The sequence below is a fragment of the Carcharodon carcharias genome, chromosome 2 (assembly GCF_017639515.1).
Source record: "Carcharodon carcharias isolate sCarCar2 chromosome 2, sCarCar2.pri, whole genome shotgun sequence".
In the NCBI taxonomy this organism is placed as follows: Eukaryota; Metazoa; Chordata; class Chondrichthyes; order Lamniformes; family Lamnidae; genus Carcharodon; species Carcharodon carcharias.
This window is the reverse complement of record NC_054468.1, coordinates 173,373,405-173,387,361: the sequence shown is the minus strand read 5'-3', so window position 1 is coordinate 173,387,361 and position 13,957 is coordinate 173,373,405. Positions and strand designations below refer to the sequence as shown.

General features: G+C 39.6%; 1 protein-coding gene across 3 annotated transcripts in view; it reads right to left on the bottom strand.

Annotated features, from left to right (window-relative positions):
* Positions 1–8,048: 8,048 nt before the first annotated feature.
* LOC121286816 (reticulon-4-like) overlaps positions 8,049–13,957 on the bottom strand; it is a 93,074-nt gene continuing 87,165 nt past the window's right edge. For all 3 annotated transcript variants that reach the window (XM_041203875.1, XM_041203880.1, XM_041203898.1), the window contains 2 exons: positions 10,822–10,880; positions 8,049–9,007 (listed from right to left, as the gene is read on the bottom strand). In XM_041203875.1, the coding sequence (XP_041059809.1) occupies positions 8,965–9,007; positions 10,822–10,880 (102 nt within the window). In that variant the 3' untranslated portion in view covers positions 8,049–8,964. The remainder of the gene's footprint in view (positions 9,008–10,821; positions 10,881–13,957) is intronic.

Here is a 13,957-nt window from a genome sequence, read left to right as displayed (position 1 = left end):
CGGAGGCTAGCAATCCTGTAATGAGTAACTCACCTCTTGTCCCCAAAAAGCCTGTCCACCATCTACAGGGCACAAGTCAGGAGTGTGATGGAATACTGCCCACTTGCCTGGATGAGTACAGCTCCAACAACACTCAAGAAACCTGACACCATCCAGGACAAAGCAACCCGATTGATTGGCACCACAACCACAAACATTCACTCCTTCCACCACCGACGCACAGTAGCAGCAGTGTGTACCATCTACAAGATGTACTGCAGGAATTCACCAAGGCTCCTTAGACAGCACCTTCCAAAACCACGACCACTACCATCTAGAAGGACTACAGCAACAGATAGATGGGAACATCACCACCTGGAAGTTCCCCTCCAAGTCACTCACCATCCTGACTTGGAAATATATTGCTGTTCCTTCACTGTCGCTGGGTCAAAATCCTGGAACTCCCTAACAGCACTATGGGTGTATCTACACCACATGGACTGCAGCGGTTCAAGGCAGAGCTCACCACCACCTTCTCAAGGGGAACTAGGGATGGCCAATAAATGCTGGCCTAGCCAACGAAGCTCACATCCCATGAATGAATAAAAGAAAACACATATTTTAAAATCATCAATTTTTTCCTAAATCCCTCCATGGATGGTCTCACCCTATAATTTTTAACTACCTCTAGAGAGTCTAACCCTACAACCCTCAGATCTCTGTGCTCCTCCAATTCTGTTCTCTTGCACATCGCCCCAATATTCTTTACCCCATGTCTTTACCTGAGCCCTAAGCACTGCACCAATAGCCCCCTCATGATTCAATGTCAAAGCTTGACAATTGGTCCCGTGAAACACCTAAATAAGTTTTACTAGGTTAAATGCACTATATAATGCAAGTTCTTGTACACATGGAATTGAACGAAGTTGTCAAAATTTGAGGACACCTTAGTAAAACGGACAGAAGATCAATTGAAAATATGTCCCGTAATATATTTTGGAAGAAGAAAAAGAATCTTAAATGTAAATGCACGAGAGAGAAACAGACATACAAATTATTAAACCCAGCAGCGCAAATCGTTAAGAGCATACAAAAGGTGAACAAAATCCTTGGGTTTGTAGCTAGAGAAAAAGAATGCCAAAACAAAGGGCTATTGAAAATTTTACAAGGCTCTAAATGGGCCTCAGAGCACTGTGTATCGTTTTGGACCATAAAAACATGAAAATACAGTAAATCGTAGGATGTTACCTGGGATGGAGGGTTACAAGCAATGAAGACAGACTTGGGTTTTCCTTCCCAACACACTCAAAAAGGTAACTGGATAAACAAGATTATGAAAGCTTATGCAAGATAAATTAGGATAGATCATTTTCAATGGTCAATAAGACAAATGACACATCTAAATCAATCACAAAAATTAAAAGAATATAGAGCAAACTTCTATGGTGGTGGTTGGAATTTGTTGCCACAAGCCATTGAAGCAAAGTTCATGAATTTCTTTAAAAGAGAATTCTACAGTTACTTGAAAAAAGATTAAATGTATGGAGAACCAGGAGTGTGGAATTAGACTACTACACTAGCACAGCCTGATAATGTGCTCCACCGCACCATTCTATGATGAAAAGAGGGGCAACCCAAAGATAGGAAACAGTAGTGAATGGTTGCTTTTTGGGCTAGAGGAAGGTATACAGTAGCATTCCACAGAGTCAGTACTATGACACTTCCTGATTTATAATAATGACCTAAACTTGGGTGTACAGGGCACAAATTAAAAATTTGCAGATGGCACAAAACTGAACTGTGAGGGGGTTACCGATATATTTCAGGAAGAGATAGGCTGGTGGATTGGGACAACAAATGGAAGATGCAATTTAACACGTGCAAAGTGATAGTTTTAGTAGTAATGAGGTAATATAAACTAAAGGGTAAAATTCTAAAGGGGGTGCAGGACAAGATACAGGGAGATATATGAACACAAATCATTAAAGGTAGCAGTGCAGGTAGTTAAAAAGCATTAGGTATACTGAGTTTTATAAATAGGAGCATGGATTAAAAAAGCAAGAAAGTCATCAGCCACTTTTATAACCTCAACTGTAGAATCCAATTCTGGACACCACACTTTAGGAAGGATGTGAAGGCTTTAGGGAGGATGAAGAGAAGATATGCAAAAATAATTCCAGGGATGAAGGATGTGAATAGATTGGAGAAGCTGGGATTGTTCTTCCTTACAGCAGAGAACATTTGATAGGTGTTCAAGGTCAGGAGGATTCTACACCAAGTAGATGGTACAGAACCAGAGAACACAGATGTAAAGTGATTGGCAAAAGAACGAAAGGTGACTTGAGGAAGAATTTTTTTTTATCAAGTCAGAATAATTACTTGCGATCTGGAATGCACTAACTGAAAAACAGAATAGGAGTAGACCATGTGACCCCTCAAGCCTGTTGAGCCATTCAATACATCTATGACTGATTTTGTGCCTTAATTCCACTTTCCCACCTGCTCCCCATATACTGTACCTTAATTCCCAGAGACCAAAAGTTTGTTTTAGCCTTGAATATACTCAACGTTGGAGCATCCATAACTTCTGGGGTAAAGGATTCCAAAGATTCACAGAACTCAGTGAAGAAATTTCTCATCTCAGTCATAAATTCTGAGGTTGTACTCCAGTGTTCTAGATTCTCCAGCCAGGGAAACAACTTGAGTGTCTACCCTGTCAAGTCCTTTCAGAATCTATGTTTCAATGAGATCACCTCTTATTCTTCTGAACTCAAGTGTACAGGCCCTCAGTCTCTCATCATAGGAGAATTCTCTCATCCCTGTGGCCAATCTAATGAACATTCACTGTGTTATCTCCAATGCAAGTATATCATTAGACATTGGTACACATGGGAATTCTGTGCAGAGATGGAAAAGGTGTTCCTTTTTCTATCTTTTTCTTTCAGCCTCCAGCAATTGGACAGTCTTTTATCTCCAAGCTAGGAGAATGTAACTATCGATCAATTAAATGAAATGCAGTTAAAGTAGTCAATTAATTTACAGTTACAGATATGGCGGAGATGGCAGTCTGCTGTAACTGCAACATGTAGGAATCTGTGGAACATATGCAGATGTTCGTTTGGCACTGCAGTAAGTGTGTGCATCTTTGACTCAGAGTTACTGAGCTGGAGTCTGAGTTGCAGAAATTAGGGAGGGGAAGGAAGGTTTAACTGGATATTTTGTTCCTGGGGGCAATCACACCTCTTCAGTTGGACAGAACTTTATAGTTGGTCAATGGTCAGGGATAGGTGGCTATATCTGCAAGTCAGGCAGGTATAGGGATCCATCATGTAGTGAAGAAGCAGCCTCGGGCCAACTTTGACCAACAGGTACGAGGTGCTTACTGTGTGGATGAGAAAGACTGCAGGGTGGATGAGCGAACTGACCATGGCAGAGGATGCCAAGCAGATGGGGGGAGTGAAAAGGAATGTGGCAGTGATAGGGGACAGTATAGTCAGGGGATACTGTTCCAGAACTCCAAAGGCTGTTGCGTTGCTTGCCTGATGCCAGGATTAAGAAAATCTCCTTGTGGCTGAAGATTAACTTGGAGCGGGAGGGGGAGGTGCCAACTGTTGTGGCCCACATGGGAACCAACAACATAGCAGAATATCATTCCTGGTGCTACTTTAGCGTTTGAGGAGTTAGGGTCCAAATTAAAATCAGAAGGCAACAATCCAGAGATGATTACCTGAGTCATATGCCAATTGGCACAGGGTCAGCAGATTAGAGAATTAAATGTGTGACTCAAAGAACAGTGTGGGAAGAGGTTTTGAATCATCCAGCACTGGCATCAGTACTCAGGGAAGAGGGAGCTATTCCGTTGGGATGAGCTCCACTTAAGGTGTTCTGGCCAATCTTATAACTAGTCCTGTGATCAGGGCTTTAAACTATTTGGGGACCAAAGGGGTCAGGGAGTTTGGGCGAAGGGAGATTTACAAATCCAAACAGTCGTCAAGGCAGTAGAACAATGTAGCAACGCAGAAGGCAGCAAGCAGCGGGGCAGGGTTTAGCAGTAACTGTGCAACATTGGGTAAGGTCCATGCAGGGAATAGTAGTGAAAAAAAATTAAAGCCTCTTTATCTGAATGTGCAAAGCATCCACCATTAGATAAATCAGTGGTACAAATAAAGGTGAATGGTTTTGATTTAATCACCATTAGAGGCATGATTACATGGTGGTCAGGGATTGGAAATAAATATTCCAGGGTACAAAATATTTCTGAAAGACACAGAATGGCAGAGTAGTGGCCCTGATAGTAAAGGATGACATAGGGACATTAGTGAGGGCTCAGATCATGAAGTAGAATCAGTATGGTGGGGATTACAAATAGCAAGAATCAGAAAATTCTGGAGGCAGGAGGATATAGGCCCCCTAACAGTAGTTGTTTCAGTAGACAGAGTATTAAACAAGACATTATTAGAGCTTGTAGCAAGGCAATAATTCAGGGGGACTTTAATCTTCATATAGACTGGGACAATCAAATTGGCAAAAGTGGTCCAAAGGTGAGTTTGTACAGGTTTTTGTACAAGCTTTCGTGAGAGTTTCCTGGAGCAATACGTTGTGGAACTGACTAGGAAAAAAGTTACTTTGGATCCATTACTGCAGGGGTGACCAAACTGTGGCTCACGAGCCACATTTGGTTCTCTTCACATAAAATGCAGCTCAGTGACTGGGGGCAGAGCAGGCTCAGGCTATGCAGCAGCACTGGAGATGGCAGTGCAGTGAACAGGGTGGGAGGAATAGACAAACATTGTTAGAGTGGCCTCATGCTCTAACATGAATTCAGCAAGTTGATTGGCGTACACACGCTGTTTGCAACTGCACCTGGGATCCGTTCATGTGTTTATTTGTTCATTCATTAACCATTTGGCAAACACATGCAAAACCTTTGCTGCAACCTAAACACAATGCGTTTCTTACTGAAAAGAATGGGCATTCCAGCACCAGAAGCAGAGCACTGCATCTCTCGTGGACTATGTGCAAGTTTGCAAGCGGTGGGCTAGCGAAGAAGAAAGTTATTGTTGTGCTGGAGGTTGGTGCAGAGATTAAAGCTGAACTGGGGAAGGAATGTTGAATTGTAAGAAGTCAAGGTACAGGGGCAGGGAAATAAATATACGTATACATCAGTAAACATTCTTGCATTCATACATTTTATACTATTTGCATTTACATTTTTGTGAAATATATTTCCTCATGCGTAAGTGCGTGCAATAGTAATAAAAATGCCAATAAAGATCACCCATGTCTTGTGGCTCTCGCGTTTTTTCATTCATTCATAGGATTTGGATTGCTGGCAAGGCCAGCATTTATTGCCCATCCCATATTGCCTTTGCTCAGAAGGCATCTGAGAGCCAACCACATTGCTGTGGGTCCAGAGTCACATGTCAGCCAGACCAGGTAAGAATGGCAAATTTCATCCCTTAGGGACAGTAATAAACCAGACGGGTTTATACAACAGTTGGCAATGGTTTCATGGTCATCAGATTTTTAATTTGTTTTTTTTAATTGAATTCAAATTTCACCATCTGCCATGGCGGAATTTGAATGCGGGTTCAAATCATTATCCTGGGTCTCTGGAATACTCGGCCAGTGACAGAACCATCTTCCCCGAATGCCTGAAGATCATCAAATGCAGCTCTAAGCTTGGCCTCTCCTGCACTATTGTATAATGAGGCAGGGTTAATTTAAGTCTTAGCACAAGATTGGGAAATAATGATCATAACACATTTGAACTCCATGTTGAATCTGAAAGTGACAGAGGTATTTAACAAATATTTTGTCTGTCTTCATAGTAGAAGACACAGTTGCATACCAGAAATAGAGGATAACCCAAAGGCTAAAAAGTGAGGAAATTAAGGTAAGTTAATGCCAGCAAAGTAGTATTGGGAGTAAATTAAGGAACTAAAATCCAACATATCCTCAAGACCTGATGAGTCTACATTCTAGGGTTCTAAGAGATAGCTAGAGATGATAGTGGCTGCACTGTGATTTTCCAAAATTCCTTAGATTTGGGAAAGGTCACATTAGATTGGAAGTTGGCAAGGCTGGAAACTATTAAGGAAGCATTACCAATGTACTTGGAAAACATAGTATAATTCAAATAAGTCAACATGGTTTTACCAAAGGGAAATGCTGTTTGACAAATTTAGAGTTTTTTGAGGCTGTAACTAGGGAAAACAGTAGATGTAGTATACCTGTATTTTCAAAATAAGGTGCCACGCAAAAGCTTAATATGCAAGATAAGGGCTCATGGAGTTGGGAGTAATATATTAACCTGGACAGAGGATCGGTTAACAGGCAGGAAGCAAAGAGTAGGCATAAAAAGGGCATTTTTAAGTTGCCAGGTTATGACTAAGAGTGCTGAGGGGATCAATATTGTGGCCTCAGCTATTTGCAATCCATATTAATGAGGTGAATGAAGAGGCAGAGCAATGTATCCAAGCTTGCTGACAACATAAAGCTAGGATGAATTGTAAACTGCGAGGACAGAAGCAGCAAGAGATACAGACAGGTTAAGTGAGTTGACAACAAGATGCCAGACAGAGTATAATGCAAGTGTCAGGTTATTCACTGGTAGTAAGAATAAAAAAATATTTTTTTTCAAAAAGCGTGAAACTTGTAAATGTTGATGTCCAAAGGGACTTGGTGTTCCTTGTATAAGACCATAAGACAAAGGAGCAGAAATTAGGCCATTCGGCCAGAGTCTGCTCCACCTTTCAATCATGGCTGATAAGTTTCTCAACCCCATTCTCCTGCCTTCTCCCCATAACATTTGATCCCCTTACCAATCAAGAACTATCTATTTCAGTCTTGAATACACTCAATGACCTGGCCTCCACAGCCTTCTGTGGTAATGAATTCCATAGATTCACCACTCTCTGGCTAAAGAAGTTTCTCATCTCTGTTTTAAAAGGTCTTCCCTTTACTCTGCCCTCGGGTCCTAGTCTCTCCTACTAATGGAAACAACTTCCCCACGTCCACTCTATCCAGGCCTTTCAGTATTCTGTAAGTTTCATGAGTACACCCAAGTTAGCATGCAGGTAAAGGAAGCAATTGGGAAAGCAAATGGCACATTGGCCTTTATTGCAAGGGGCTTAGCGTATAGGAATAAAGAAATCTTGCTGACAATTGTACAGGACTTTGGTGAGAGCACACCTAGAATACTGTGCGCAGTTTTGGTCGCCATATTTAAGGAAGGATATACTTGCATTGGAGGCAGCACTGCAAAGGTTCACTCGATTGGTTCCTGGAATGATAAGAGGCTTTATTTTTATAAACACCAGGGAATGAGGCAATCTCATTGAAACATACAAGATTCTGAAGGGGCTTGGACAGGATAGGCACTGAGAGATCTTTTCCCACTGGTTGAGAAATCTAACACACAGGGGTAGTGTCTCAGGATAAGAGGCCAATCATTTAGGACTGATATATGAGTAGAAATTACATTACTCAAAGGTTTGTGAATCTTTAGGATTCTCTACCTAGGAAGGTTGTGGATGTTCCATTGTGAAATACATTTAAAGCTAGGTTAGATAGATTTTTGGGGTCTCAGGGAATTAAGCGATACAGAGAATGGGTGGAAAAGTGGAGTTAAAGCCCAAGATCAGCCATGACTATACTGAACAGCAGAGCAGGCTTGACGGGCAATATGGTCTACTCCTATTCCTTTTTGTGTTCTTAAAATGGAGACCAAAACGTGTCTCAGTACTCCAGGTGTTGTCCCAAAGTCCGATACAATTGACTTCCTTATTCTTCTACTTCAATTCCCTTGCAATAAAAGGACAACATAGCATTTACAGGGTTACAGGAAAAGGACCAGTAAGTAGGCCTAATTAAATTGCTCTTACAGAGAGCTGACACAGACTCAATAAGCGGCCTTCTGTGCTGCAACCATTCTACGATTGTATAGAAATTTTAAACAGAGAAAGCTACAGGGACTGTGCAGGGCAGTGGTACTAGAGCCAGCATAGATATAATGAGCCAGGTTACCTTCTGTGCTGTAAACTTTTATGCTTCACACACAGTCCATATTTTGTCTGTAAGCTTTATTCATTCTTGTTTTTATTTCACAATGCAATCCCCAGACAAAGGCCTAAGCCCAATTCATTTACAATGCAATGTTCATTCTCATATTTGTGCATCAAACAATGCTTGAAATTTCCAAGTTACATTTATTCATAGCATTAGATACAGTCCACAAATAATCAGAAGTACAGTTAAAATTTTGCTATATGTGTGCTCATACATTTCTTGCTACACAGATGAAAGTTTGATGAGTTGCACATTTATTCTGCGATTTCAATTTTATGCAATATATATATCTTACTGTATGGTTCAGTGCTGTGGATCCATCTTTAAAATTCAGTTAACTCTGAAATGTCAAGCACTGTGGAGCTGCTCAGGTCAACTCCTTAGCTTAGTGAAACACTAACTGGGTAATCATTAAAACAGTAAAATCTTAATACAGCGAAAGGTTTTAGTCAGAAAGCAAGACCTCAAATTTCACTACAATAGTACAGTAAATATTTTGATCACATGGGGTTAGAAATTTGCACCAACCTCACAGCATAGATCCTACAAACAGTGTGCAAACTGGGGGGCAGGGAATACCAAAAGCTCCAACTGCACCATGATTTGTTTTGACATAGTAAGACACTACCCCGACACGTGCAATGTACAGCTTCTCAAATCTTTAATACAAACCAGTGTTCTCTGTACCAAATGAGATAAATAAACTGAATTCAAACTTCTTACATGTTAGTATGTGATATAATGGATCATGAAATAGACTACAGTTAAACACGGTTTCTGTTACTACCAAAATGGAAAAGATTTGCAAATTACACTGCAGTTCCAAGGCTATTTTGTTCTTCCCAACCCTCCCTCTGACAATCCAAGTGACAGCCCAGAAGAAAACATGCCATGAAGCACAGGACAAGCTCCTTTTTATTCAGCTTTCCTCTTCAGTCCAGGAACTTTTGTTTGAATCCTAAAATGAGAAGAATTAAATTGATTTCACAATTTTCTCACTTCACTTATTTAAAAGATCAAATTGTTCTACATTTATACTAGCCTACACCATTACTTCGATCTTCAGTTTCACAGCCTTAAAATCCAGACACATATAGTGCAGCAGTGAAAAAAACTTATGGCAAAAAATTGTTAGAAGTTTAGACAAGGGCTAAGCATAATAGATACACGTTAGATATGGTTTTACTACACAAATTTATAAGTCTGAAAATGCAGTTCCTCTTGCTTAAGGCTGTGGGCAATATGGAGCGAAGTCTAATCATGAATGTAGATCTGATCAACAAAATTTCTGAATTCCATGCATCTAATATGGTGCACTTATACCTCACATTAAAAGTCAAACTGAACACCAAAGCTTGGGCATGAACAAAATGAGTAAATATAAAAGACTGCCAAGGCAATTATGCACACAACAAAAAAAAATCAGCACATGCAAAAATCATAAGCAACCTGACTTTCACACTAAGTTAGGCTATTCCACAAAATATAACTTTAAACCAATAATTGGCCAAAACACAATCTAAGTCTCAAAGGATGGTACAGAAAGTAGTATGTGGTATCAGCCAGAGGATAGTACACATCCCAATTCATTTGGCAAAATTTACAAATAATTTCCAAGTTATAGGCTCTGTAACCTTTCCAAAACAAATGATGGTTGAACACTGAAAATAACAGCCCCTGGCTATTTGAAAATGAAACAATTCATACCACAATATAATAAAAGCTTTAACACGTGCTTTTGCATTCAGTGACTATGGGTTCCAATGCACACTCAATTCAGCTACCGGCAACAAATTAAACTTGCCAAATTCACTATGTTATTTTTAATCAAACTGCTTGTGACAACAGAAAAACATTAGGGCAATATAAATGATTTTTTCATGCACAATGTAATATGGAATATTGGAAAAGCATCCAATGAAAAATGTGTTCCTACTTTGCATAACAGGACTATTCAATGAATAGATGAATTAAAAGCAGTAATTTTTCAACATCCTTTGCAAGGGATAATTAGACTACTACACTGCATATGCAAGGGTACAAGTCAATCTAAATGACAAAAACAGATGACAAGAACTTCAACAAATTAGATGCAGATCTCTTCTATGGTGTAGACAAGCTGAAAAATGTTCCAAATCAAGCTGTACACTGTTACAAGTACATGAATGCTCAAGAATGTTCTGAAAAGTTGATTGCATGGAAAATTATGGACTACTGAAAGGACATAGGAACCATGCCATCAATTATAACTTTCAAGCCTAGGAACTGCACTGCACAGAAGAACCCTTCAATCAAACAAAAGTCCCAACAGAACATGTATGGTTCATGGCATAGCCCCATTTCATTGCAGCATATCAAATTCAATTATCTCAACTCCTAATACATTGCCTTTTTAAATATGCAAGATACAGATGGAATTGCAAATATGCCAAAACACATCCAAGTGCTATTTACAGCATATCTAACATCAAAATCTGAGGAATGATGTTTAATAACCTCCTTTGGGAACATACCATATTTGCATATTTTGGCAGTCATCTTTACAAGAAAGTTCTATTGTGCAAGATCAAAACTACATGAGTTCTACAAATATTCATTTTCTGAAGGCATAATGTCAGCTAAATTCAAGGAAAATGAACAGCAAAGCAGTTAAGAACATCAGTGTTAAACATGCATTGAAGCAACAACCTTCGCCTGGCAATGGAAAATTACGCTGCATTCAGTGACTATGGTTGCTATGCAAACAGTGTTCCAAATTCTTTGTATACTTACTTAGCAGTGACATCTCTAATCTGCTTACTTGCTATCCCTATGTAATGATCAATTTGAGCCTAAAGAAATAAAAACAGGTAAATGTATATTTACATTTAATATCACTCCAGAGGATACCTCACAGCAAGACTAAATGGCTCCAGTTGATTTCAGTCTCTCTGCGTGACCAGTGATAATTACTTTACTGTTACCATATATAGAACTCTTTAATGTTAAAAGGTATGGTGAAAAAATAACAGGTTATTTATTCATGTGCAAAAACAGCCATGAGTAGTTGCCATGTAACCATATGAAACTGAATTACAGAACTGCTTAAAAGCAAAGCAGCATTCTCAGAAAATCCAATATTTTCTCATAATTCAAGGACCAGCACCATTAAGATCTCAAAGAGGGCCAGAGAAAATTTTCAGCTCCAGTCTTAGCAGCTCATTATCACTTGAAACATGCATTAAATATGGTTAGTGACCAGAGGTATGTTGGGAACATGGGGAAAGACTCCCCAAGAGCCATTTAGCTTGCAGAGTAGATTTTTCAAAAGTAGTACCTAAGTAACTCAATTAATTCAACATAAAATCACACAGCAATGAAATATTACCTTTGTTGATGTGGAGATGGCAAGAATAAATATAGCCTCTCCTTATTCTTCCAGCCTTACAAGCCTCATCATTGTATAAGATTTGGGTTGGTTATGGAAAAGGGCAGAGAACAATCAAGAGTAAGAATAATTAACTGGGGGAAAGCCAACTTCAATGGAGTGAGAATGGATCTGACCCAGATCAACTGAATCAAAGGTGTCAGGCAAAACAGTATTTTAACAAAGGTCTGTTTTTAGAGAGGAGATGGTTTGGGCACAGACAAGGTTTATTCTCGCGAAGTGGAATGGCAAGGCAAACAAATCCAGAGCTCCCTGGATGACAAAAGAGAGATAGAGATTAAGACAAAGCAGAAAACATATGCTTATGACAGATGTCAGGTGGAGAATACAACCAAGAGCCAAGCTGAATACAAAAAGGCTCAGAGGAGAAGTGAAAATTCATTAAGAGGAGCAAAGAAAGTATGAAAAGAGATCAGCAGCTAATATAAGAGGAAATCCAAAAGTCTTCTATAGGCACATAAATAGTAAAAGGGTAGCAAAAGGAGGAGTGGGGCTAATTAGGGAGCCAAAAAAGGGGTTTATGAAAGAGGAGGTATTATATAGGCTGCTTATACTTAAAAGTTGATAAGACACCAGGATCAGATGGGGTGTATCCAAGTATACTGAGGGGAATGTGTGAAATTGTGGAGGCACTGGCCATAATTTCTCAGATTCAGGGGTGGTGCCAGAGGGATGAAGAATTGCAAAGGTTACATATTTGTTCAAAAAAGGGTTTAAATGTAAGCCCGGCAACTGCAGGCCAGCCAGTTTAACCTCACTGGTGTGGAAGTTCTAGAAACTATAATTCTGGACAAAATTTGTTAATTAAGGAAAGCCAGCAGGGTGTTTTTTTTTAAAAAAAGGGCAAATCTTGTCTACCTAAACTGCCGGAGATTTTTGATGAGATAACAGAGAAGGTTGATGAGGGTACTGAGGGAGATGTAGTGTACTTGGACTTCCACAAGGCATTTGATGAAATCCTGCACAATTGATTTATGGGCAAAATTACAGCTCATGGAATAAAAGGAACAATTGCAAATGGATACGAAATTGGCTAAGTGGCAGGAAACAGGAGTTAATGGATGTTTTTCAGACTGTGGAAAAGTTTATAGAGGTGTTCCCTGGGGTCAGTTAGATTTTTGTTCCTCCTGAAAATATTAACGACCTGGACCTTGGTGTACAGGGCACAATTTCAAAATTTGCAGATGACATGAAACTTGGAAGTATTGTAAACATTAAGGAGAATAGTGTAGAGCTTCAAAATGACATGGGCAGGTTGGTGGAAAGGCAGACGAAATTTAATGCAGAGAAGTGTGAAGTGATTCATTTTGATAGGAAGAACGCAGAGACACAATATAAAGGGTGCAATGCCAAAGGAATGCAGAAGCAGAGGGACCTGGGTGTATATGTGCAGAGAAGTCATTGAAAGTAGCAGTTGAGAGCGCAGTTAATAAAACATACAACATCCTAGGCTTTATTAATAGGGCATAGAGTATAAAAGCAAGGAAGGCGTGTTAAACCTGTAAAAAAAAAATGTCAGCCTTAACTAGAATAATGCATGTAGTCAGGGCACCATGCTTTAAGGAGGACATGAAGACATTAGAGAGTGCAGATAAGATTCATGAAAATGGTTTTAGGGATGAGGAACTTCAGTTATGTACATAGATTAGAGAAGTTGGTACTGTTTTCCTAGGAGAAGAGAAGGTTAAGAGCAAACTTAATAGATTTGTTCAAAATCATTAAGGATCTAGACAGAGTAGATATGGAAAAACAGTTCCCACTGGTCAAAGGGTCACGAACAAGAGGACAGGGATTTAAACTATATGGCAAAAGCAGCAATGAGAACATGAGGTAAAACCTTTTTCATAAAGCGAGTGGTTAAGATCTGAAATACACTGCCTGAGTGCGTGGTGGAGGCAAGTTCAATTGAGGCATTCGAGATGGAATTGGATTGTTATCTGAAAAGGAAGAATGCAGGGCCACACGAAGAGCCAGTGCAGACACATCAGGCTGAATGGCCCCCTTCTATGCTGTAACAATTCTGTGATTCTGACCACTTGAGCATCCCCCAACTTTAATCGCTCCACCATTGATAGTCGTGCTTTCAGCTGCCAGTGCCCTAAGCTCTGGAACTCCCTCTCCACCCCTCTTTTCTCCTTTAACATGCTCCTTAAAGCCTACCACTTTGACCCAAGTTTTTGGTTATCAGCCCTAATATTCTTCATATGGCTGAGTGTCAAATTTTGTTTGATGCTTTTGTGAAATGCATTGGATATTTTACTAAATTAAAGGCACTGTATAAATACAAGTTGCTGTTAGTGCATCTATATCACATGAGTATTTGCTGCTTCTTGCAGGCAGCAACTGTAAAGAAATAAAATTAACCAATCCACTAGCAATAGCACACAACTAAGTTCCAAGGTTTCATTTATAGACAAAAAGTGGTCATCCTTAAAATATCCTCAATTTCAATTTAATATAATCAGTGCGCAAAGATGGAAC